General features: G+C 38.6%; 1 protein-coding gene across 1 annotated transcript; it reads left to right on the top strand.

Moving 5' to 3' along the window:
- The first annotated feature begins 7 nt into the window (after nucleotides 1–7).
- Nucleotides 8–27,844, top strand: LOC310935917 (prolyl endopeptidase). The gene is made up of 15 exons (XM_083899918.1): nucleotides 8–156; nucleotides 2,309–2,383; nucleotides 6,889–7,022; nucleotides 7,099–7,229; nucleotides 7,343–7,552; nucleotides 8,086–8,207; nucleotides 8,612–8,717; nucleotides 10,198–10,389; nucleotides 18,669–18,866; nucleotides 20,599–20,702; nucleotides 22,378–22,514; nucleotides 23,250–23,344; nucleotides 23,568–23,699; nucleotides 23,912–24,068; nucleotides 24,636–27,844. Exons 1-15 carry the CDS (start codon nucleotides 115–117, stop codon nucleotides 24,928–24,930), a joined length of 2,130 nt encoding a protein of 709 aa, XP_083756044.1. The 5' UTR covers nucleotides 8–114; the 3' UTR covers nucleotides 24,931–27,844.
- Nucleotides 27,845–27,960: the final 116 nt, after the last annotated feature.

Genomic DNA, 27,960 nt, shown 5'->3' with positions numbered 1-27,960 from the left:
ACTTTCACTTTCATTTCACTGCTCCATTGATTCCTTCGAGGCGCAGCTGTCAGGGCGTCCAGAAAAAAGACATACACGAGTAACAAGTGAAAAGCGATTCGACAGAGAAACAGCATGGCGTTTAAATACCCGGCTGCACGAAGAGACGAAAACAAGGTTAGTGGTAAAGTCCCGCTCCCGTTACTGCTGCTGCTGCTGTGGTTTTTACTGAGAAGGAAAAGCGAGAGCAGGAAGAGAAAGACGAGTCACAAATGGGTGGTGGCTGAAGTCACGGTGACTCGAAGGAAGGAAACAAAAACTTAACTTAAAAGCCAAAAGTACTCGATGTATCACTCACGTAAAAAGTATGAATTTATACACATGCTGCTCCCATTGACAGTGTTGACTTGATGTTCACCGCATGATTTGTTTCACAGCCAGGCCTAAAGCAGAATTAAATTTTCCACCACCTTCTCAGAGTCACCTGTGCTTGACTATTGTAGATACAAATATAACCCAGTATTTAGGAGCCATATCACATTTTATTTGTGAGATTTCCCCCAACCACTTTAAGTTTTATTTTTATTTGTTTATTGGATATAGACAGATGCTTGTTTAGTGGAAATGGAAGAAAATAAATCACTGATATAATTTCAGACATTAAGGAAGAACCTGGTTTACGACTGCACGTACAACCAATACTTACCAGTAGAGCTGCAACTAACGATTATTTTGGTAATCGATTAATGTGTCGATTATTTTCTCGATGAATCCCTTAGTTCATAAAATGTCAGAAAATGTAAAAAAAAGTAAATTCACATTTAAGAAGCTAAAACAATCAGAAATCTTGTTTTAAGAATGAAAAAAGCTTCAAACCGATTATCGATTATCAAAATAGTTGACGATTCAGTTAGTAATCGATTAATAATCGATTCATCGTTTCAGCTCTACTTACCAGTAATCAGTCAGCAGCCAATATCGCCATAGTACGGGATTTTGTCGCTACACAATAAATTCCATTAATTGCATTTTTTGATTTAAGTACAGGTCCCTGTGTTTTAGTTTGATTAGACAGAGCAAGTATTCGATTGAATCCATAAACGTTTGATGATTAAATGAATCATCTGCACCCATTGTGACAATCATATATTGTTTTTTTCATGGAAACAGATGAATTTCAATGTCTGAAATGTGAATATTTGTTGTTTTTTTGCGCCTCCATGAAATACATTTGATGTACGGGAAATGCTGATTTACTTTTTTGTTTGTTTGTTTTTAACAATAATTCGGACATTTATGACAACCAAATAACACTGAGAGCAAGGCCCTAATAAGACGGAAAGGGCCCCATGTTATTAAAATATTAAAAGGTCCATATGTTAACCAGGTGAATGTATCAGTTTTTAATCATTATTGGCTGATATTATTCTCAGAATCTTGTGAAATGCTGTAAAGATGAGTTGGTGAAACTAAGCGTGGTGAGAGCTATGCGAGAGAGGGATGAATAAATCTGCAGAACCGGGCTCTCGCACCATCGAAGTTAAAAAAATTACACTACTGAAAGAGACTCTTCTGATTGGGCCGCTTGTGACGTTGTTACACCCGGGGCAACAACTCGAGACTGTGATCGCTCGTGACGGTTCGATAAGAACACATGTACGGACGTGCATGTAGTCTGTTGACTGCCTTGAGATGAACTGCAGCCTTATGCTATTGTTGCTGCGACGTCAATATTGTCGAAAGTTAAGAAAATAAGAAAAAAATTAAAATAAAAAAAGAGAAAAAAACAGGAAATTTTTTGTGTAATGGGGGCAGGACTAGATAAGCTTTGCTTCTCCCGCTGTCCCTTTTGGTCATGTGTATGAATTTAAATGCTGATGTGTGCAGATGTTGATTATTTGTCATGCCCGATATAAACGATTCATTCATTCATTCATTCATTCATTCATTCATTCATTCATTCAAGCGCATGTATTTAATATTTAGTTTGTGTGCTATTTTGAAAGTGAACTAATAACAAAATGCATATTGTATGTAGACAGATACAGACCATAAATATTTATTAATGTGAATGAAGTGAATCCAATTTAGTGCATTATCTGTTATTATCAAACTATTATATTTTAACAAAAAGAAAGAAAGAAAGAAAGAAAGAAAGAAAGAAAGAAAGAAAGAAAGAAAGAAAGAAAGAAAGAAAAAGAAACCCAGCCAAACATCAAAATGAAAATGTCCCGTTACTGTTCACTTACTAAAAACTATAACAAACATAACACCCACTTGACTAAATGGGCATCACATGTATGTGTGTGTGTCTTTGTCTTTCCATCAGGTGGACGACTACGACGGAACCAAGATCTGTGATCCGTACGCATGGCTGGAAGACCCTGATGGTGCAGAAACCATGGTATTGTTGCAGAAAATGAAACGTGCACAGTATATTGATATCATATCCATATCACGATGTGATATTGTCTTATTACTAGGGCTGTCAAAAGATTAACATTTTTTTTATCAGATTAATCACAGGGTTGCTGTGGATTAATCACGATTAATTACCATTCGTAAATATGCCAAAAAAAAATCAAATTTTCTCTTTTTATTGTTGTAGGAACGGAGAGATAAATAAGTATGTGAAAATATAAATGTAAAGAACAATAAAATACTGTAAATAACTTGTAAAAACCTATACAAACTTAGTAAAAAATAAACATTACATCGTAAAAAACACACATTATAAGACAATAAATAGAAAAAATAAAATGCTGTAAATAACTTTTTTTTAAAAACTATACATTGCACTGTAAATAACTCACATTATAAACAAAATATAGAGTATAGAAGTTAAATAGTTTTCTTATTAAACCCACAGCAGGAAATTCCTCATCAGCACTTTGAAGCACTGCTTCTACTAGTTAGCGTTAGCGCCATCAGCTAGCATTCTGACGCTAATGTTAGCTGCTGTCTGTGTCCCCGTTAGTTAGACAGTGACTGTTAATGTTATGATTATATCATTATCTGCGCCAGCAGCGCCACTTACAACTGTGTGTCTTTCTTTCTTTTTTCCTTCATCCTCTTTTTTTCTTCCTCTTCTAACTTCCTGATTGATAACTCCTCTTCATTTTCCTTCAGCTTCACACAGGTTAACGTGACGTAACGTGGGGCCCCTTTAGGCAGGTTTCCTACTGAGATGTCATTGTTGTTTAAGGGGGACGGGGATGCAGCTGCTCACTGATGCATTTAGACTCCGAGTGTCGGGAGCTCCCCTATCGGCTCCGGGCCCCAAGCAGTTGCCTGCCTTGCCTGTTCATAAACTGCACGTCTACCCGTATCGCGATAAAAGTGAGAAAGTGCGTTAATGCGTTAAAAAAATTAACGCGTTAATTCCACAAATTAATCATCCTGCGTTAACGCGTTAATTTTGACAGCCCTACTTATTATATAAATGATTTATAATATACTGTAGATACCTCATATAAATTAGGTATCTGTGATGACTTTGACCATATTTATAGGCAATTTCATTGTTCCTAACAAGTAAATATCCTTCATTTAACATTAAAAAGCCAAATAAATAAAGAAGGTATTATGTGAAATGAAAGGTAATAATTGTATTTAAAGATCATGTAATACAGATCATAAACGGTAGATGTTTTTGTTTTAGTGTACCTACAGTGTCACTCTCGTTTGAGAAGCACACGCATCTCTAAAGAAAACCTTTCACGAGTTCAGAGAAACAACCTGTGTGCAGCTTCATATCCAAATATATCTTATGTGTATATAACCTGACTAAAAATCTTGAGACACTGTTGAAGCGACACTTGCTCCAGCACGTATTTACCACCTGATTGTTAGTGTTTTTGTTCTGATCTGTCCTTTTTTTTGTTTTCCTACTTGTACAGCAACCTTGGGCGCTATATGAAGTTATCATTATTATTAGTAGTAGTATTATTTATAAGCCACATTGCCCTGCTTTAAACTGCGTTGCAACTTAGGAGCTGGGGTCTGTTTCACAAAGCAGGTTCAACAAACTCTGAGTCTAACCCTGAACTCTGAGTTGATCTACTCTGAGAGATGAAACTCTGAGTTTTCGGTTTCACAACAGCTGATTTGAGTTAGTTTGTTCAACTCAGAGTAGTTTCACCTCGAGTTAAGCGTGTGCTCCACAAGTCTAAAAAGACAGCTTGAATGGAGCCCCATTTCGGCGAGTCACCATGACAACGCAGAAGCGGAGGGTGACGTTCTTCACCCACTGGAGTTGAAAATATTAATGCGTGAGTTTGAGCAAGTTTTTAGAAGGAAGTGTAACACAGCAGCAAAAGAGAGGGAGACGGCGTCAGAGAACACTGCTGCTAATGCGGAAGTTTAAATGTCATCCTTTGCACAATCACAATAATATTACAGCGGGAAACTGCTTGAGTTGTAGACGATTAATTTCTTTTATTTAGGTGCAATCCCGCGGGGGAGTTGCGCAGTTGGCAGCAGTTTAATATGAAACATAAACAGGTAAAACCTCGGTATAATCTCATGGGATTACCTCATTTTGATCATGTTTTACATAAAGTAAAATATGAAATGACTGTTTGATTTTACAGTTGTTCTATCCCCAACATAATGATGTTTCCACACATAAATTACTTCTCATTCTTTATATCACGTTCAAGTGCTCTGCTTCTATGACGTTGTATAAAAGAAAAATATGTAAATTTGTAAGTAAAAAAAATAATCAAAAAAACCCGCAGCACAACACACAATTTCTGCTGTGATGTGAGAGCATGACTCCGGTTGGTAATGTTGAAATGTAAGGACGGATTAGGTTGTGTATGTAAATGATGAACTGTGACGTGAAACTGTACAGCTCAAAAAGATAAGTGTCTGGAAATCTATGCGCGGTCTAATAATCATCTCCTGACAAATATTTAATTTCCTGCACAGTAATGCTGCACCTTCATCCACGGGATCACTGTCAAAAGGACATGGTTGTGAAAATAGTCTCCACCTAATATAACTTCTAATGTAGAAGCAGAACAGACTTCAAAACTCTGCTGACTGAATGAATGAGGAAATCAAATACCGTGTGTGTCTGAAAGAGGCAGAGAGAAACTCAAGGTTTGCGGAGAAAAACCTGGTCCCGACCAGGTTAGGTTCATAGAGCATGTTACCATGGTAACTGACCGAGAGCTTAAGTTACCTCTCTCTGTGAAACAGGCTAGAGTTACTCCTCTTTCTCTGGTTTGACTTACCTCCCTTTGTGAAACGGAAAACTCAAGAGTTTCCCTCATTTCAGGGTTAACAGACTCAGAGTTTTCACTAAACCTGCTTTGTGAAACGGACCCCTGTTCACATGAAAACGAGTGCAGGTGAATCTGTCAGGATTTTTCTTTTAATTGTCTCCGCATTTTATTCACACAGGAACAACATTTTAGAAGCCCTGACACATATCTTTTTTGTTTTGAACGGGTCAAAAATGAGGCCCCCCAGGTGTAGTGTACTCTTGCCTTTGCAGCAAGAAGACCCGCGTTCGCGACCTGGTCGGAACAAGGGTCTTTCTGCATGGAGTTTGCATGTTCTCTGTGTGTGCGTGGGTTTTCTCCGGGTTCTCCGGCTTCCTCTCACAGTCCAAAAACTTGCAATATTGGGATTAGGTAAATTGGACACTCTAAATTGACCGTAGGTGCGAGTGTGAGAGTTTGGGTGAATTCCAATTCCTTGCTTAACCCTCAATCTTAACCCTCAATCTCAAAAATGTGCGCTCCCTCTAGTGCAAGTGCTGTCCCGATTCTCAGAAAAATTAAGTTGAGGGGCAAGTTTAAGGGCTGTATCGCCCTCAATATTGAGATTTTCCGAGACCACCCTTGGGAGCAAGGGCTACCCAGAATGCATTGCGTGTTTTCACATAAGAAAGATGGCGTCGAAAGCAGCGAAACGAGTGCGCTACAAATTAAGTATTTTCTTTGTTAATAGAGATATAAAAATGATGAAAACCATTGTATTATCATAGTTTAGGCCCATATTATGGATAAGTGACGTCATTGTTGCGTAACATTTATTTTAATTTTACGATCTTTTGTCAATAGCCTGTTGGTGTGGTTTACTTTTCAATAAGCCGTGGTGTGTGGTAACTGTCAGCTGAATATGTCTGTGGTTGTGGTATTTGTATGAGTATCATCTTATAACTAACTGACAACCTAATAACTCGACCGACAAACGGATCGTAATAAATAATCGTGACTCGTAAATGTGTTCTTCTTCTTCTTTTTTGGAGTTGACAGACTGGACGCAGCTTTCGCGTTATTCTGCCCCCTACAGTCTGAAGACGTATCTGCATTTAAGGGGTGTCCCATTTCTAAGTGACAAAATAACCCTCAATCTTAACCCTCAAGCTCAATAAGGGTTGAGCTTGAGGGTTAAGATAGGAACTGGAATTGGCCCTTAGTCTCTATCTGGCCCTGTGATGGACTGGCAAACTGTCCAGGGTGTGACCCCGCCTATTGCCCTATGTCAGCTGAGATTGGCACAGCTCCCCCTGTGACCCTCATGTGGAGGATAAAGCGGTATAAGATGGATTGATGGATGGGTCAAAAATTAGGAGTGGGAAATGCCATCACTGTGTTTTTGTTTAGAAAGCCTTATTTAAATAGTTTACACACGGTGCACATGCTTTACAGTATGTTCTCAACGTCTTCTCTGTTTTTGATGTAGCTGCGTTACAGCAACACCTACAGGCCTGGCATGTACCGTATACTACAGTGTTAAGAGTCTTTTTCAGTGTTTTTATATGTGGATGAAGGCATTTCTTGAAATTATGCTGTGTTTCCGAAAAACTTAAAAAAAAAACAAGAAATAGAATCAGTCCTGTTTCTGTGTGGATAAGCCTTTAAACAAATACTTAATTTTCCTGTTTTATTTCAGGCCTTTGTTGAAGAGCAGAACAAACTGACCATGCCGTACCTGGAGCAGTGTGCCGTCCAGTCTCAGTTCCGCCAGCGCCTCACTGAGCTCTATGACTATCCCAAATTCAGCTGCCCCTACAAGAGAGGGAAGAGGTATTGTTGAAATGTAAAGGACAAGTACTGCACAGGTGAAGTTGAACTTCTTCCTAATTTTCTGCTTTATTTTCAGGTATTTCTACTTTCATAACAAAGGCCTCCAGAACCAGGATGTGCTGTATGTGCAGGACTCTCTGGATGCGCCCGCCACCATCTTCTTTGACCCGAATAAACTCTCTGAAGACGGCACTGTGGCACTGAAGAGTGAGCCAACAGAGAAACTCTTCACGAACACACGCAGATCACAGATAAACAGGAAACTAACTCGCACTGATGACTTTTGTCTTTTTTCCCTTCCCCCCCCCCCAAATGTTCAGTGGGTCGTCTGTCGGAGGAGTGTGAATATTTCGCATATGGTTTGAGTAGCAGTGGCTCCGACTGGGTCACGGTGCGTTTCATGAAGGCCGATGACCTTGCACCACTGTCTGATGTTCTGGAGAGGGTTAAATTCAGCTGCCTGGCCTGGACTCACGATACAAAGGGCATCTTTTACAACTGCTACCCACGTCAGGAAGGCAAAACAGATGGTAAGGAGGAGATGCCACAGAAATCTAATACAGATGACTAGGCAATATGGGAATAAATAAATCACGATATACTTTTCATGTCATATTAGTCTGTATCCCGATATACAAGATGTATGTGGCTATAAAGCTGCACACGGGTTGTTGCTCTGGACTCATGAAACTTTTTCTTTTGAGATGTTGTGCTTCTCAAACGAGATACAGTACACTGTAAATACACATACACTCACATATCTACTGTTTATGATCTGTATTATATGATCTTTAAATACACTTATAACCTCTCATTTCACATAATGCATGCTTTATTTCTATGGCTTTTTAATGTGAAGTAGAGCATATTTAGATGTCTTAGAAAAAATGAAATTACATAAATCTTGAAATGTTGGGAATATTTGGCAAATTTTGTTGGGGACCCAAAAAAGACCCAGTCTTTGGGAACTAGTGCATTATACATTATACTGGTTAAACTGTGCACTTATCCTGGAACACTGGTTTTCAAGAATGTTCTAAAGCAATCTGTTTTTGTGCTAAAGGTACTGAAACCACCTGCAACATCAACCAGAAGCTCTACTACCATGTGATCGGCACCAAACAATCACAAGACATTCTGGTTGCCGAGTTTCCAGATCATCCAAAGTGGCACAGCTCAGTAACCGTGAGTCTATCGATGATTTAAATATCCATCAGAGCTCAACATCTAACTTCATATCAACAGAGACTCATCTCAGGTTTTGTTCACACTGCAAAAAACGATCAGATATTTTTTTTGGCCTGGCCAGATTTAATCCAATTTTCCTGCATCTGTGTTTGAAAGCCACATGCCAAATGTGGTTATGTCTGGACACATCACTATCACTAGCAGTCAACAGTGAAAGATTTTAGAAAACAATCCTGTTTTCCTGCAGTCCGATATCATAGTGAAACCTTCGTCCTTTTTAAACCTCCTCGGGATGAAGGCGTCATTTTTATCAGGAAATCTTTTGAAAAACGTGTTGGTTTACATAATCGCATGCATTCTTTTCTTCTTTCTTATCTATTTTCTCTCCTTTCTTCTTCCAGATATCAGACGATGGCAGGTATGCCGTTTTATCCATCACTGAAGGCTGTGAGCCCGTCAACCAGCTGTGGTACTGTGACCTGCAGCAGCTTCCCAACGGCATCACAGGTCAGTATTTCTTTGGTTGTGCCTCATGTGTTCTGTTTACTTAATTAAAAATTAGGGATGCACCGATCCACTTTTTTTCACTTCCTATCCAATCCGATACCTGAATTTGGATATCTGCTGATACCGATATGGATTGCTTTAATATTATTATCATCATTATTGTTGATTTTATATAAGGCTTTAATAATAAATAAACTCCTATATACAGGCAAGTATCATATGTACGACTTTACAGGCCCCCGGTGACTTTTTCTTTAATTTTTAAAAACATTGACAAATCTAGCAACTTTGTCATGAACCTTCCTACGAGAACACACAATTCTGCCGATCCATCTAACGTTATTTACTGCGGATGGGGGGGTCATTCAAACACACGCACGCACGCATGCACGCACGCACACACACACACACACTCCAAAATATACAGGTCCGTTTCAGGTCCTAAAACAAGTCTCTTTGTGGACGGACCCTTAATCATTTTGGCCTTAGTCTTAAATCCAATAATTTCAATTAAAGGCCTTAAAATGTCTTAAATTCTCCTAAAATCTCATAAAAGGTCTTAAATACAATTTTGAAAGGTCTTAAAAATCTATTAACGTGACTTTTATTTAAAACATGCATAAACTTCAGTCTCGCTTTGAAATGTTTCTATTTTTGAGGATGCTGATAACATAACTACAACATGGAACTAAAGAAGGCCACCTGTGCTGCCAGGTGAGAATTTATTGAGCACCACTAGCTAGAGGGCTGTGCGCACACCGCGGTGTGTTTCAGCTTAGCATAGCAGCGGAGAAAACTCCAATTTTCCTTCTTTTTTTTTTTTTTCGGTCTTTTGTACTTTTTTGGCAGCATGGATTTGAAATGGGTTTAAAATTGTATTCATTATGGTCTTAAAAAGTCTTAAATTTGACTTGTTGAAACCTGCAGAGACCCTGTTACTGTTCTCCTCAGCAAGCAGCCGTTTTTAAACGGTGACGGACATCTTTACAGTTGGGTCCGATATTTACGATCCGTCAATTGCGTCTATATCAGAACCTGATACCGATACTGGATCGGATCAGCCCCATCCCCAGTAAAAATAGTTACTGAAGTATGCTTTGTCGGATTTGTCCTGTATTCGGGGAAAATTATGCTTAATTGATCTATAAGATATTTTTATTTATTTAACCTTTATTTAACCAGGAAGGTCCCATTGAGATTAAGAACCTCTTTTTCAAGGGAGTCCTGGATATAGATTTATTTATATTTTTGAATTATTTTCTTGAATCATGCAGATCCGCAGAGTTTTTTTTTAGGAGGGGGGGGTGCGCAGGTCAGGTGCGCGGTCGGGTTAACTGCATGTTTTTGGGCCGGTCGGGGCTGTCATGTGATTTAAAATGTATATTATTAGTGCTGGGCATGTTAACGGCGTTATAACACATGCATGCCTAAAAAAAATTTAAATATCACATTCTGTATGATTTCTAATTTTCTTCTTCAGGGCTGCTGCCGTGGGTCAAACTGGTGGACAACTTTGATGCCCAGTACTCTTACATCACCAACGAGGGAACTGTGTTCACTTTCCGCTCAAACTTGGATGCTCCGCGATACTGTATCATCAACATAGACATCCAGAAACCAGAGAGACAGCACTGGACGACCCTCATACCACAGCACAGCAAGGACGTCCTGGGTGAGACTTAGTGGAAATTAGGCTTGGTTATCGCTGCTGATTTCCTAAATCGAATCAGTTTTGCAAGTTTATGAAAGAAATTTCCACAGAATTAATGCTCTAAATTGTATACAATTTGGATCTCTCTCTAACCTGTCATTAAAATATTAATTTCACATAAAAATGTAGTAGCCATGTTAAAGCACCTTTTAATTTAATATGACCACACAGTGCAATTCAAAAGTACAGAGGAAGTGCAGAGGAAATGGCATTAAAAGGTAGGAAAAGGCATTAAAGGATCGATCTGAGGATTACACAAATTGATCAAATTGATATCTGATCTGAATCTATTTATTTGTTTGAACACAACCTTGAAATTCTAGCCCCACACACACACTAACAGACCACATTATTGGGTACACAGGATCCCTGCCGATTATTTTCATAATCGATTAATTGAGAAAATAATTGACAGATTAATCGATGTGTTATATGGCGCAAAGAATTCAGAAAATGTTCAAATAGAACATGTTCCAACAAAATCCTAAGGCTTATTTTAATGATGAAAAATTATTAATCTATTATGAAAAGATTATTCACATGATGATTTGAGTTACTCTTGTGAGTCATTTCTATAAAGCTGAACGATTAAGGAAAAGGAGTTTTTATGACGAATAATTCTATTTGATGTATTGACCGATCTTTGTTCTAATGTAAGGATCATAGGATCACTTAAAGTGTCAAGAACTCAGGCTAGGCAGAATAAAAGACTCAAATGCAGGATTCAGAACAAGTTTCAATCAATAATCAGAGTTTATTTACCAGGCAAAGGTTCGGTACACGGAAGGTCAATCAGATCAAAAATGTGAGGCAAAAATGGAAAGCAAGGTATGATACACGAGTTGACTATGACTATGGCTGTGGCTGTGAAAGATAACACTGGACCGTGAACAAAGAACTACAACGTACTGGCAACGAGACAAGACACAGAGGGGGAATATAAGCCGTGCTTGATCGGGGAGTGATTGCATACAGGTGTGGGAGACACAGTCAGGGATCAGGTGCACACAGACGAGGAAGAGGGCGGGGCAGACAGGAACCTGAAAGAGAAGGCATGTCCCAAAAGCGAGGCGAACCACCAGAGGACCCGGAAGTCAAGCGCTGTGAAATGGGACAGTCTAGCCTACCTCTTCTTCTGCTTCTTCTTTACGGCAGGCGATAGACCAATTCTTCACGATTCGCGAAGCTCTATGTTACGTCCCCGTTAAGTCCAGGGGATGCAAGGAAGGCGTAACAAGGTACAAAATAAAAATCTCGGGATATTTTAAAAGGAGACAACATGAGACAAACGAAAACGTGATCGCATGTAAAGAATTTATTTACAATAAACAAACATAATATAAACTTAGATCGTGCTGCTCCAAAAGTAGCTGTTTGGCCTACAAGACAGAGAAAAATGCTGTTAACATTAACCACTAAAGTAAAATGATCACCCTTTCTCCACTGGAGAAAGTATCCCACGTACCAAGTTGAATGGTGAAAAACACGCTGAGATAGCAACACACAGCTTTCCAAGCTGCACAGAGTGCACACACACCACACCGCTTTTCCTCAGCTTTATGTCCTTCCACTTGATTGCTGAGTTGAGGCACCTAAATATAAGCAGACATGGGCGGACCCACAAAGCACACAAAGAAACAGGATGCCTCACTCAGCACCTTGGCACGTAACACTCTACTTTATTAGTGTTTGTAAATGTGTCCAGCCATGGCAAAAGCGTTCACAAGTCTACTTCGGGACATTTGGAGTTATTTACATATTCTGAAAGTGTGATTTCTAAGCTTATATCTAAAATATATCTAAGTGTGTGAAGGAGAGTTCAATATTTTCCAGACCATGGACTATATTATCATCTTCAATACCAGTTCCTCCCCCACAATGTGGCTGTATCCACTGTCCATCACAGTTGATATGCGGGCTAAATGATGACATCACAAGCGCACCCTCTTCTGCTTACTCTTCTGTGCTGTAACCTTTGGTTCTGGGCATGTGAAGTCTTTTGCCTCATCAGAACAGAAAGGCCTGATTTTTAAAAAAAGATACGTCTGCCTGTCCATGGTCAGTCCATGTGGGGCCAGGACGGGAAGACTGTCAACAGGGGGCAGAACTCCTGGGTTGCACAGTAGCTGAAACTCTATAGGCTCTGCATCACTGTGAGTTTGAGCAAGCACCACACCTGGTCTGTTGGCATCAGAGCTGTGACAGAATAGAAGCACACAACAGGATATTTAAAACATGGCTCACTGTTCACATGGAACACTATTATAACTTTCGATGTGCGTATCATTCTCATTGTAATAATACGAGTGCCGAGCTAGCGAGCTAGGGAGCTAAGCAGGCACAGCTAATAACAATGTAGCCAAACAGCGTTATGAAACGCACAGTGGATTATTAAAAAACAGTGTCCCTATGTGCGTCTGTATGTGACTTTGAATGAACACTAACATAACATAGATAAACAACGTTAATGAAAACTCACCCCATAAGAAACTGAAAAGTATTCCGGCAGACTTCAGTGCCTCCGATCTAGGGTTGCCACCTTTCAGAAATGAAAATAAGGGACGCCCCACCACGGCTCCTCGGGGCCATGACCACCACGGAGCCGACTAATCTAGAACATCTAGACACGTGTGTTGTAAGGGTGTTGGGGGTTTTTCTAGTAAAATTTCACTATGGTGAGTACATGGCGAGGGAGCGGAGCGACTGGGCGGAGGCGGGTTGGTGTGGAGCATTTGAAAATTTGAGGTAAAAATGGGGCATTCTGAGGCTTTTTGAAGGACCATTATGATGACTCATGAAGTAAGGCCAAGTAACTCAAAACATTACAGAACTCTGTATTACAGAAAACATCTACTTTGGGAAGCAGCTGGGGGAACACATGAACATGAAATGTCTTAATTGGCAAGAGCAATATAACTAGGGATGCACCGAAAATCAGGAAACAGTTGGCCGAAACGGAAAAACCGAAATAAGTTATTGTGCTAATTCTCTACCATTGTTTTTTTTTTTCAAATTTTGTTATGGCAGGGACTGTGTGTGCTTACCTCACTAAAGTCAAGGCATTGCAATTATAGTATATTATATTATAGAGTGCGCCCCCTCATCTGGTGCAGACGGGCCTTTTTTTCTGCGCACCGCACCTGCACTGTGGTTTCTCTCTCTCTCTCTGCTGCGTTGTGCGTCGCTGCTGCGCTCTGCGCTTTTCCTCCAAGAGATATTTCCGTATCAGCACAGACTGGATTATTTCTCTACACGCAGTTTTATCTTTACATCCAATAATAATCTTTATGACGAAAATCGGTACAGTCGCGATGACGTGCGATGACGACAACTCTTAACAGCGCACTTTTCATTCTTTTCACTCCGTGGTCTCAATCTTTTTGTAGGAGAGCTTTAGTTTAGTTGTAAATAAGGGAATAACCGATTAATCAGATGAGCTGATGTCACAACGATAAAACTACCTTAATTCAAACACAAAGTTTATGGTTTTAAGACCCACAATACTGTGATTTGAAGCATGTAGTGGCTTCTTCAAAACTTCAACTTGTGTAATTTTGAAAAAAACGGAAATCCCTAATTTTGAAAAAAATAACTTTTTCCTGTTTTTTCTCGTTTTGCGCTTTGCCGACTTGTTCCCGCTTGGTCCGTGGCGGGTCACAAATAGTATACTTAATCTTCCACTAACTATCTTAACCTCTTCTTCACGGTTGCCCCCGGTACTGGGGGGCAGCGTCAGACGCAGCAACAAAAGCATCTTAAAACCATGTCTATTTTTAACAAACACAGACATGCTGCATACCCACAGAAAGGTCAGAAGCTCAGCTAAAAGCTCATATACATAAATAAATTATTATGTTCACAAAACACAGTTAAAACACTGATGGATCAAACCAGCAGGAGCGAAAAGAAATGTTACAGCGCACGCAATGAAAAGCGACACCGGAGCGTCAGCGTAATTATGTAAACAAAAAAAAACACTTGCCGACTGGACAGCGGAGAACCCACAGATTCCAGCGGTACCATTTTTTATCACTCTACGATCAAGATTCACGGATCCAGCCCCAAAATAAGAGCAAATTAAATGGGTTTTTAATAATTCAAAACCTAAGAAATCTCAAATGGCACAGATGCTGCCAAACTGTGCCAAAAGAGAGAACGCCTCAACATCTCTTTACTAAAACCTCTGTAATTTCACTCTGCTTCATTTCAGCAGCATCATCACAGCTCATGTCCACATGTTGTTACATGACCTCCATGTGTTTTTAAGCTCCTACTGCATATTTTAAAGTTTTTGCTTTGAAATTTAATATTTTTTTGGCAAGAGAAAAAATCCTTCAGTTATGCTGTGTTCCACGTACATTTACTCTGACACAGTGGCATCTACAGTGAAACTTACACCTCTGGTGGAATCTCACAAGTGTTATTTTTATTTTGATACCAAGATAATCCACATGGAGCTTGCAGGGACTCCAAAAAGAGGGTCAGGGATGAAGTGATTATACAACGATTCTAATTTCAAAATAATTCATTATTATATCATTACAATTATTATTTAGTTGTAAGATAGTTGTAGTATAGTTTTTAGTCGGTTTTAGGTACATTTTGTATTCGTTTTAATTGAGTTTAGTTAGGATGGAGCCTTTAGATCTTTAGATTATAATAATAATAATAATAATAATATTAATATTACATATAAAGAACCTTCACCACAGATGCCGGCGTGTGATGTTTCTCCGGTTGAAAGACAAACATGAACAGGTAAAATAAACATGGTTATGCTGTGAAATCTTAAATCCTATAGAAACCGTAATCAATGTCACTTTGCAGCTATACAATCATATTATAATTGTATACAGTATAATCTGATATGTCACTGTAGATTAAACCCTGCCATATGTATATTAAGTAATTCAATCTGAGCCCAAACTAAAATCTACAGCAGTAAATTAAACGGTAATATTAATCCAAGCTCATCGGATATAATACAATGGACATGTCACTGTACCAGGAGTCATTTTCCCTTGTAGAGCTTGTCATGTAGTTTACCTACTTCACAACAGAAAGTAAAAATAATCTTATATATATACATATATATACGAACATACACACACACACACACACACACACACACACACACACACACACACACACACACACACACACACACACACACACACACACACACACACACACACACACACACACACACACACACACACACACACACACACACACGTGTATACATATGTACCAGGCATTTAGCTAGGATTTTTTTAGAGGGTGTCCCCCCATGCCCTCCGGAAAAGCCTGATATGTACATACACACATACAGTATGCAAAAAAAAGTTTGGTCACCCCTGTAAATGTTCATGATTTTCCTTTATAAATCATTGTTCATTTGGATAAGAAATTTCAGTTAGATATATCATATTGGAGACAAACACAGTGAAATAAAGTTTATATGATTTACAGAAAGTGCAAGAATTATTTAAACAAAATTAGGCTTGTGCATAAGTTTAGGCACCACAAAAGAAACATTTTGTGCATCCTCCTATAGCTTCCAATTAGAGTCTGGATTCTGTAGGAAGGTATTTTGGACCATGAGGGGCCTCATGTATAAACCTGTGCACAAAAAGACGGTGTACGCTTGCTTTCACGCACCCAATGGTATTATTAAGAATGTACTTGGCATGGAACCTTGCGGACCGCAGCGCAAACTCTTGTCAGGTGGAGACGCTGCAATATTAAGCTCTGAAACTTCAGTGTTTCAAAATAATATTATTAATGTGTCTACAGCGACAAACATGAATTATTCTGTGACAAACATCAATGATACACCACGTACGTTTGAACATGCGTGGATAAGAACAGAGAGGACACTGAAGACGAAACTCATCCCGCGTGCAAAGGTGCACAGGTGCATACACACACACGTGTGTGTATGAGTGAGTCACACTTTTCTCAAAGTCTTACTTTGAGCAAATAACTAAACATTGATTTAACACAAATTAATATTTTCTTTATGTAAATAGACACACAGCTGCTGATGACGTGAACGCATGAACACACTCTAGTCTACAATGTTTTAAACGCTAGCATCTTCTTCCTCCCTCTTCCTCCCTCCCCAGCATCCACAACACAATCAGTGACAGTAGTGAATCATTACACAGTAAGTCAATGAGCTCTATCTGCTTATTCTGTGCATAATGCGTGTGTGTGTAACTGGATGATGACGCGTGACACTGACAGATTTATAGATTGTTGAAATGATCTGTAAATTCAGCTCACATGGTTAAGTCATGTCTAAACAACCATGTTACATCAGAAAAACAACACCCACATGATCAACTATCAATGCACAGCCAGTTTTTTTTATAACAGCAACATTAATATGAGAGCAGCCGCGGGAGTCTCTCCATCCTCCTTTCATTTCTCTCCTCATGTCTTCCCTGAGGAGGTCGATCAGTTTACCGTCCCTGTCCCTGCCCTCTTGCTCCTCTGAGGTTCTGGTCTGTTTTGGGTCTTCCTCATCATCATCCTCGTCCTCCTCTATTAATTACTTAAATAGCGGCACGACATTTAAAACAGAAGAAGAGACAGGGGTGAGTGATCACAAAAATAAAACAGGAAGACAAGACATCGAACATGAAGGTAAAAGAAAACAAGACACTTAACTAACATAACAGATCATGACATAAAGATACTGTATGAATTGCTTCCGTCATGTGTGAATTACATTTTTGCTTAAATTGGCATAGAGCATAGCCCAATCAAATATAGAAATAAAAAAATAACACAAAATAAAATAATTCCAATTAGAATATGATACTAAAGATCCCATTAACAGTGTATAGTATTAAAATAGTAAGATGAAAATCAGTGACCATGAAGTACATTGGAGGCTTTGCAGTTTTTTTGTGTTTTTCTTTTCAAGCTACGACTTTGAAAAATATTATTTTTCCAGCACTAATTTTGATCATTCCTCTCTCTGACATCAGTGAGGTATTTTTCCACAGAGAACTGTTGCTCACTGAATATTTTATCTTTTTTGGACAATTCTCTGTACATTTTAGAAATGGTTGTGTGTGAAAATTCCCGTAAATCATCTGTTTCTGAAATACTCACACTTGTACAGTGATTTTATAACGACATTTAAACTGCAGAGGAAATGTATGACCTCAAACTTGTGCTGGAGTGCATGTGAGAAACATAGCTCATATGTGGAATCATAGTTCCACAATTCAGTCCCATGAAATTATTGCAAAATCACTTCACTGAATTTCTGTCCTGATGTTTTAGTCTGACCACAATAAATGGGAAGTCGTGGGTCTGTGGTGAAGGTCGTCCGTCACAGGGAACTCAGCTCAGAAAGTGATATTTAGTCAATTTTTTTTTCGTTTCAACGTTAGTCATTTAAAATGACGGTAATTGTTGCTTGAGATCATAGAAAAAAAATATCCATATGTCAGCTGAGACGTGTGCACATGCACATCACACCTCAAGCAAACAAACCAATAATGGAGTGGGACAATTAAAAGTTAAGTAGATTAGGAAAATCTACTTAAGGAAAAAATTGCTTTCAGCATTTAAAAAGGTACAGTGTGTAAAATGTCGCCATGTTGCAGCTGAATATCTATAGTTTGTCCATTGTGGTAAAAACATAGGGGTCCAACATGGCTGCTGATATGATACAAATATAAAAGATTCATTGTGGGATAATGAAAAACAATGTACATGTACTTTTTTATCTACCAAATTTTTAAAAAATAATTCAAAGATCCCAATCATATGAAGTGTATATATGCAGTACATAATCACATTAAGCAACAGAAGTCAGCTTGTGTAGCACTACTGCCACCTACTGGGCAAATGTCCTGCACTCACTGCACATGCAGTTGTGTCACTGTGTGATCAGTGTATTAGTCTGTTCTCTGCTGGATAAAGTTAGTAAGATCAAATTCATGTTCCGTAAAAAGATTTACAGTCTGCACCTGTGTTAAATCTGTGCTATAGTAACGCAATAAAATAAAAGTAAAAAGGTCTCATTCAGTCATAGCCATTATATTTAACTCAATTGAATTCAAATGAGGGAAACAATATAGCAGGAAGTAAAGGCACATGAAACAAGCACACAATAGGATACTGTCATGCTTACATTTAAGAAAATGTGTGTATATATATATATATATGTGTGTGTGTATATATGTATGTGTATATACCTCTTTTGTATTTGTCCCCAGGCTTCGTCTCTTGTGTGAACCAGCACCACCTGTTGGTCAACTATGTCCACGACGTGAAGGACATCCTGCAGGTGTACGAGCTGTCCACAGGAGGACTGGTCATGGACCTACCGCTGGACGTTGGCACAGTGGCCGGTGTGAGCTGCAAGAGGAAGCACTCTGACTTCTTCTACAAGTTCACCTCCTTCACTTCACCAGGTCAGGTCTCTCACTGCATATGTTTCATTTGTACTGTGTTTAGGGCTGCAACGATTATTCCATAGTCGATTACCAAGTTAATTGTCCACAGTTTTGAAAATCGATTAATGTTTGAGTGTTTTTTTTTTTGTTTCTTAAATGAATATCCCCTGGATTCTTTGCTTCATATCACAAAGACATAAAAAATAGAAATATTAAAAGTGATCATTTTCAAGTTTGGTAAACACTGATCAACATTATTCTGACATTTTTACAGACCAAACAAGTATTAATGGAGAGCGAAAGGGTTCAGAAAAAGACTGGTGACAAATACAAGAAGTATTAGAATAGGATATAGAATGAGCAGTAAAATATTTGACAAATATTAGTTATAGAAAAAATGCAATGTAAACATAGAAATAGAATAAGCAATGCTATTAGAAAAATAATAAAATGTATACGATAGAGTTTAGAGACACTATCAATAGCATAAGTAAAAAACAAAACAGAAGTGCAGTTTTTGTAATTAATTTTAGCACATATGAATATTTAAAGTCTAATCTAAAGTCTAATAATCTTATGAGTACTTGTTATACACTAAAATGGCTGTCATTAATGCATTTAAATTCTCTATAAACTTGTGAGTTATTAACTGTGTTAACGCAAACCCATTTTAACGGTGTAAATTTTTTATTGCGAGATTAACGTTGATTATGGCCTAGCAAACTTTGTAGTTTTTTTCCCCATTCTGTTGCAACAACTAGTAATGTTAGAAAGACTACAACACCACACCTGATTTAGCAAGACCAGAAACAAACAACAGGCATGCTGCATACCCTTGCCTGGGCTTGTGAGCTGGCCAAAGCGTAGTAGGCTAACGTTACGTTTGAGTGGATGCCGAGTGCTGTGCGCTTCTCCGTCTCCAAGCGGGCTCTTCGTATCCAACGCAGCCTGAATCATTTCTCGCATTCCCCACATCCAAGTAATGGTGTATGCAGTGTTACCAACCAAGCTGGCAGACCCTCCGAAGACCGCAAGCTCCTTTAGCACGGAGTAGCTTGTTATGGCAACAACGGACTAATCCACAGGACTTTTTCTGCATTGAAGAACTTGCTCTTTATTCACAGCACTGCAGGATGATACCCGGCCTTTCTTATTATTGTGCGGCTCTCACAATAAGAGGAACAGCTCAAAATATGCAGGGTGACAGAAATATTCACCTGGGGTGAATACACCTAATGTAAACACACATTACTTCCTGCTTCACCTACGCACCTCTCTGGCGTCACACGCAACACTCAGTAGTACACTAACCTCCTCATACACACAAGTCACACACACCAGGTTTAGCCTGTAGCATAGAAGTGACTAGGATCAGCTTGTCTGACAAGGTGGTTCAGTCTGTAGAATAAGATGCGTAATAATAATAAATCTAGAGTTATATTTTGATACACACTAATATTGTGTCTCCTAAATACGTTTTGAGGGTTTAGCACTGTGATATTTTAAAATGTGTTTTTACTATTTAAAAATATTCTTATCAAATGTTATATTTTAAGAGATAATGTTGGTTAAGGCCAGATGCTGTGGAAATGACCTATACTCTGAGAGTCATGTAAATGCAATTGTAATTTTCATAATACAGGTCTCTTTTCTTTCTCACTATATGGTGATAGTCAAATAACATTTTTGTTTAAGTACAGTTTCAGTTTCAGCTCATGGCCACTAACCTCTGCTGTTCTTAAATGTCCAGGAATCATTTACTACTGTGATCTGAGTGAGTCAAACCCACAGCCCACAGTCTTCAGAGAAGTGGAGGTTAAAGGAATCAAACAGGAAGATTATCAGACCACACAGGTAATTTTCCACCTCTGTCTCATAAAATATGAAGTTATATTTGGTGCAAAAGTCACAAGCACATTTAACTGCAGATTTTGCATGCGCACACTAAAGTTACAAATGTGTAAATTTGAAGTTGTACATATTTTTTTTATACCTTGTTTACACAAAATAGGGGTTACAGGTTCACAAATCCTATCCTGTGCATCACAACTTCAGACAGAGATTAAAAGTGTCAAAGAAAATAAGAAAGAATATAAAGTTGCAGATTTATGAGATTCAAAGTACATTTCCATTTTTTTTTTTTAAATGTATAGACTCACACCCACGATTTCTCCCGCTGTTTATGTGTTTTATACATATGAACCGTATCTATATCAGTTCAGCATGTGTGCTGCCGGCTGCCTCGCTGAAGGAGCATCCAGCTGCAGCCCGGAGACCAAACACCCTGGTGTGACAATAGTGGTTTAATGGACAATATTTTTTCTAAAAACTTTTCACACCGAAATGACGGGAGTGCTTTGTCGGAAGTGATTTTTATCTAAAACAAAAAAAAAAACAAGAAAGAAGGAAGAATATAAAAGTAAGTTAGCCTTTCCATGTTCTTAATATATTGATTATAAATACCACAAGCATGTCCCCACGGAGCTCCACATTTATACTTTTTCAACTTTAGATTAATATTAACTGTTAGCTCCACAGCGCGGACAACGACCACCACCTACCTGCCTCCCTACGGAGCCCTGCTAGGGTCATATGTGGAGAAAATAAAAATCTTTTGTAAACCGTTCCCTCAGTTTAGTAAACCATTTCCTAAGGTTTAGTAAACCGTTCCCTCAGTTTAGTAAACCATTCCCTCAGTTTAGTAATCTGTTTCCTCAGTTTGGTAATCTGTTTCCTCAGTTTAGTAATCCGTTCCCTCAGTTTAGTAATCCGTTCCCTCAGTTTAGTAATCCGTTCCCTCGGTTTTGGAAATCCGTGCCCTCGGTTTTGTATGCCACTCTTTTGACACTTTATATAATAGCAATAGTCCAGTGGTTAAGTAGGTGGACTTGTGTCGGGAAGGTCGTAGGATTGAATTCTCAGGGTGTCAATATTATGTATTATTATTATTGTATAAAGAATTATGACTATTAAGCCTTTATAATATGTAAAGCATATTGTATAAAGCATTAATAAATATATTGGCTGTGTGGTGGTAACCTCGATTAGGCCAGCCAATTTTTTGGATGCCACCTTGTCTCACTCCAAGGTTTTCTCAAAAGTTGTCAGTCCTGCAACAGGAGACTGCGGTCAAGCTCCAACATTTCAAGTGTGTCGTTTTTACACATTAATGCCCACGTTTTATTTTGAAAACCGGAAGTTTCCACACGCTGCAGTCAGCTTGCGAACGTATTTGACATAAAGTTGGCAATCTGCAGTTAAATATGCTCGTGACTTTTGCACCAACTTTCCATTCAGCAACTTCTGTTTCAGCACACTTTAGTTTTCACTTGTCAGTGTCACACGTACAAGGTTACACAGAAGTTCCTTTTAAAGAGATTTTTGATTTAAATTATTTAATGAAAGAAAAGAATACATAATTAGAACTAAGAAATCTGTATTTATGAACTAACAATACTGTAAAAAATAATGTGAAATATACTTTTTCTGATCTTTACTGAGCTATTTTTGTATATGTATTTATTCCCAGGTATTTTATCCCAGTAAAGATGGAACCAAGATCCCCATGTTCTTAGTTCATGTTAAGGGCCTGAAGAAAGATGGAACTCATCCTGTTCTCCTCTATGGATACGGAGGCTTCGAGGCGTCTATACAACCATACTATAAGTGAGAGCAATGTCACATTTTCAGAGAGTTATACACAGTTAAAGCACCAACTGTGGTTGTGGTGTCAACACACCTTTTAATCAGATTGGACAGTTCATGGCCAAGTGGAAAGGGAACTTGGCCTGTAACTGGAGGGTTGGGCTGGTGTATCCATGAGCATTGTTGCTCATTGTTAAACTCTAAATTCTGAAGTCCTGGTTAAATGGTAGGATTGCGTCAGGAAGAGCATCAATCTTAAAAATCTCTGCCAAATCAAATACGCAAATCATCTGACACTCCGCCCACAGTAAATAAAGTTAGATGGATCACACTCGTGTGGCAGAATTGTGTGTTCTCGTAGTATTTAGGTTTATGACAGAGATTTGTCACTGTTTAAAAAAAAAAAAAAAAAAAAAGTCACCAGAGGTCTGTAAAGTCGTACATATCATACTTGCCTGTATATAGGAGTTCATTTATTATTAAAGCCTTATATAAAATCAACAAATAATGATGATAATAATATTAAAAGCAAACGGAGCATCCATATCGGAATAGTATCGGTATCGGCAGATTCAGGTATCGGATCGGATTGGAAGTGAAAAAAAGTGGATCGGTGCATCCCTAAATTTACCAGCGCACAATAATCAATCTTCTCCATCTAAACACAGTTTTGTTACAATATAAATAGCTTGTTTTTTTTGTACTTGATGTACAATCCTGATTGTAATCCTTTTAGTTCTGTTTCCTCTCTGTCAGTGTTGCTTACCTGCTGTTTGTGAGACACCTGGGAGGAATCCTGGCTGTGGCCAACATCAGAGGGGGAGGAGAGTACGGACTCACCTGGCACAAAGGTACAACTACAAAAAAAACTAGGGATGGGAATTTCAGACATTTTGTGAGACGATTGTCAAGGTCCACGTGTCTATTTTTTTGGAGTAAAAGTTGCCAGAAATATAAATAACAAAATAAAGTACAGATACGTGAATTTTTTCTTTGTCAAAGTGTTGATAAAACGTTAAAAAGTTCTTTGATTGTGGGTTTTAAATAAGTTCATCTGTGTCCTGTGTTTTGTAGCGGGGACTTTAGGGAACAAGCAGAACTGCTTCGATGACTTCCAGTGTGCAGCCGAGTATCTGATCCAGGAGAACTTTACCACAGCCAGCCGCGTAGCCATCAACGGAGCATCTAACGGAGGCCTGCTAGTGGGTGAGTGCAGGAGCAGCTGTGTGGTTTTCACTCGTTTACCACTGGATTATCCTCCACATGAGGGTCGTGGGTGGGCTGGGCCCGAGCCCGACAAGTCCATCCGAATGTATAATTACAGATGTAATTTTTACTTCTTTCATTTGGATAGTGTGTGGTTTTGTAATCTTAATAAAAATGTGTGTGGGTTAAATCTATAACACAAACATCCACAGCGGCGTGTGTGAACCAGCGTCCAGACCTGTACGGATGTGCTGTGGCTGAAGTGGGAGTGATGGATATGCTCAAGTTCCACAAATTCACCATCGGCCATGCCTGGACGACTGACTACGGCTGCTCTGATGACCCGGAGCAGTTCAAGTGGCTCATAAGGTATAAAAACACATACACAGGAAAAGTTTCAGGATTTTCCTTCATAAATCATTGGTTGTTTCAGTTAAATATATCATACAGGAGACAAACAGTGGTAATTGAGACGTGAAATAAAGTTTATATGATTTACAGAAAGTGAGCAAGAATTATTTAAACAAAATTAGGCATGTGCATAAGTTTAGAAAACATTTGTGCATCCTCCTTTTGGAGAAATAACAGCGTCTAAACGCTTCCAATTAGAGTCTGGATTCTGGAGGAAGGTATTTTGGACCATTCTTCTTTACAAAACATCTCCAGTTCAGTTTGATGGTTTGCCCCGGCACAACTTCAACTTTGTCGCTTTATAACGGCCTCTCTCGGGTTAGATACCAGTACTTTAGGAACTGGAGCCATTATGGAACCAGGTGTTTCAAATTGTAGCCCTTAACTTCATTTTCAAGTTCAGCTCTTATTTGAGTCATTCGATGACCTTCAGCTCCACCTGTGAGATTTAAGTAAATCAACAAGGAAAATGTAAGTGTAGTCAGACATGAGAGGTTGAATTTTCCCTCTGCTCTTCCTCCTCAGGTACTCTCCTTTCCACAATCTCCCTCAGCCACCATACACTGGCCCTCCTTACCCAGCAGTCCTGCTCCTGACGGGGGACCACGATGACCGTGTGGTGCCTCTGCACACTCTCAAGTACTGCGCAGCGCTGCAGCACGGTGTGGGCAGCAGCCCTGTGCAGCAGCAGCCACTCTTTGTCAGGGTGGACACTCACAGTGGACACGGCGCAGGGAAACCCACCGCCAAGGCCATCTTAGAGGACACACACATCTTTTCCTTCATAGCTGAGACTCTGGGTCTCAGCTGGAAGGATTAATGAGTTACACAAGGTATATGAAGAAAAATACGGTATACATTTACCACAATAACCAAAAAAAAAAAAAAACACAAGACAAAGGCAAGGCAAGTTTATTTGTATAGTGCCATTCTTACACAAGGCAAATTATAGTGCTGTACAGGAAGGAAATACATTTGAAATCAAAACACAATCAATTAAAAAATCAATTATAGTAATTAAAACCATTTAAAACATCAAACAATTTAAAATCAAGCAGAAATGAATGCAATTTAAAATAATTTGAAATTTAAACACAATACATTCAAAAATCAATTATGAAATTAAAACAATTTAAGATCAACAATCAAGAATTTAAAACATTAAACATTTTAAGATCAACAATCAACAATTTAAAACATTAAACAACTTAAAATCACGCCAAAAAAAAATGCAATTCAAAATCAATATTTTAAAATTATTTAAATCATTAAAAAGGAAAGTTTAAGTGGTTAAAATTGGTAATATTAGAAAGCTGCAGTAAACAATAATGTTTTTAACCCTGATTTAAACAAGCTTAGACAGTGTGTGCACGCCTCAGGTGTTCAGGGAGCTTGTTTCACAGGTGAGGACCATAGAAGCTAAATGCAGCTTCGCCCTGCTTGGTTCTGACCCTGGGGACGCTGAGTAAACCTGTCCCTGATGACTTGAGGGGTCTGGACGCTTCATGATCAATGAGCAGCTCTGACATGTATTTAGGTCCAAGACCATTCAGCGACTTGTAGACTAGTAGCAGGATTTTAAACTCGATCCTTTGACACACAGGGAGCCAGTGCAATGATTTGGACAGGTGTGATATGGTCCATTTTCTGGCAGCAGCATTCTGGATGAGCTGCAGCTGCTTGATTGATTTTTTACTGAGACCTGTAAAGACACCATTACAATAATCTAACCTACTAAGAATAAATGCAAGTTTTTCCATGTCTTGTTGAGACAGAAATCCTTTGATCCGTGCAGTGTTTTTGAGATGATAATAGGCTGATTTAGTGATGGTCTTTATGTGGCTGTTAACATTCAGGTCTGAGTCTATAACTACACCAAGATTTCTGGCTTGGTCGGTGGTTTTTAGTGTCATTGAGTCAAGTTGGCCACTGACCTCAAGCCTCGCATTTTTGGGACCAAAAACAATGACTTCGGTCTTTTCTGCATTGAGCTGGAGAAAATTCTGGCCAATCCACTGATTGACTTGTTGGATACACTCACTCAGCAACTGTAATGGACCGTAATCATGTGGTGACACTGTAATATAGAGTTGTGTGTCATCAGCATATGAGTGGTATGAGATGTTATGATATTCCATGATCTGGGCCAGTGGGAGCATGTATGACATGCATGACAAAGACAAAGTTTATATATGTTTGGCCATATTTAGCATCGATAAATATGTCAATAATTTGCATCAGGCAACTACTTTTTTGGACGTGAGAAGCTTAAGTCATTAACAATATAAACATGCTCATCAGTTATATAATGTACTTTATATCCAGAACATTTTCTTATATAACTCAAAAAATCTCTCTTATTTTTGCGGTTTTTGGACTCCTCCTCTCACCCCTTCCTTTCTCAAGTATGTCATAGGACTGTTGGAAAGAAATTTGGGAGTCGAATATAATTAGAATTTTAAAGAATTTTGTAATTCCTGTTCAAAACTGGTTTTTTTTCGTTGTTGTTTTGTTTGTTTCTAATACACGTGTTAAAACGTGGCAACTCCGGCCCGGACCGCTTTTCCACATGTGAAAAAACAAAATGATTTACTACCCTTGCAGAACAACGTTTTCTGAAGCACAACAATCTCACGTTCAGTCTGAACTTGCAAACGGCGATAAAACACCCAAGAAGGTTACCACTCCTGACCATATAAAAAATGATGTGTGGAAAGATTTTGGCTTTGGGTCCATCAACAAACTGAAAAATTACAAATAAAGATAAATCGTTATCTGCAGAATATGCACCGTCAAAATGAAATGGCACTTGACAACGAGCAACATTAGGGGACATCTGCCAACGTTGCACCTTGGATTGAAATGGATTTGAAATGAAACGAACAAGATGTGCTTTAACTGCACACTTTCAGCTTTAATTTGAGGGCATTTACATCCAAATCAAGTGAACGGTGTAGGAATTACAACACTTTCTATATGTGCCTCCCACTTTTTAGGGGACCATCAAATTAAAGCTGAAAGTGTGCAGTTAAAGCACATCTTGTTCGTTTCATTTCAAATCCATTGTAGTGGTGTATAGAGCCAAAATAAAGAGGACTGTGTCGATGTCCAAATATTTATGGACCTAACTGTAATTCTCGAAATGACAGAAGCTCAGACAAGCCACACTGCCGAAAATGTTACCAGATGCATCAGCAACACACTCTTGAGGACGCAAGTTGAGAGTGAGTGCTCTACATCACCACGAACAACGCCATCGAGAGGCACCTGCAAGAAAAATATAAAAAATATAATTTTAATATTAAAAATAATAAGGAATGGAATTCAAATGGGATTATAGAGGAACATTGAAAGCCCTAGTGAAAGGATTTTATTTATCTTCATTTCTGCAGTAATTTTTAACTAATATGCTTCTGGCTGATTTGTTCATTCAGACTGCTTTAATAAATATAGAAGATCAAGATGGCTTCCTCTGTAAAGCAACGCTCTTGTCTAAACTAAAATATGTATTTTAAGGTACGAAATCCAAACATCTGGATGCAATGATAAGTTTATATAAACATATCTCCTCCGCCCTCCTAAATGTTACACACTGGACCTTAAACTCCAGATTACATAAGCCAATCAACAATGCATAAAAATGCATTAAAGTTAACATTTTCATAACAGAGCATGCCCTTTGTAAGAACTGAAATCAGCCTTTTAATAACATTTGCACTATAAATTCTGCCTAATGTATCACAATCTGTTTCTAGACTTGTCTGCAGTTTTTCCAAGATTAAACCACATCTGGTTTCAGGTTCTCACTGTTTTTTTCCCCTTTTTTCCCCCAAATATGACACTTTTAAAT

Source organism: Microchirus variegatus (assembly GCF_963457635.1).
Source record: "Microchirus variegatus genome assembly, chromosome: 13".
Classification (NCBI taxonomy): Eukaryota; Metazoa; Chordata; class Actinopteri; order Pleuronectiformes; family Soleidae; genus Microchirus; species Microchirus variegatus.
This window is presented reverse-complemented; position numbering and strand designations above follow the sequence as displayed.

Coding starts and splice junctions, on each gene's coding strand:
- LOC310935917 (XM_083899918.1), top strand. CDS start 115: ATGGCGTTTAAATACCCGGCTGCACGAAGAGACGAAAACAAG. Junction 7,553..8,085: donor TCAGGAAGGCAAAACAGATG/GTAAGGAGGAGA, acceptor TTTGTGCTAAAG/GTACTGAAACCACCTGCAAC. Junction 23,345..23,567: donor CGGACTCACCTGGCACAAAG/GTACAACTACAA, acceptor TGTGTTTTGTAG/CGGGGACTTTAGGGAACAAG.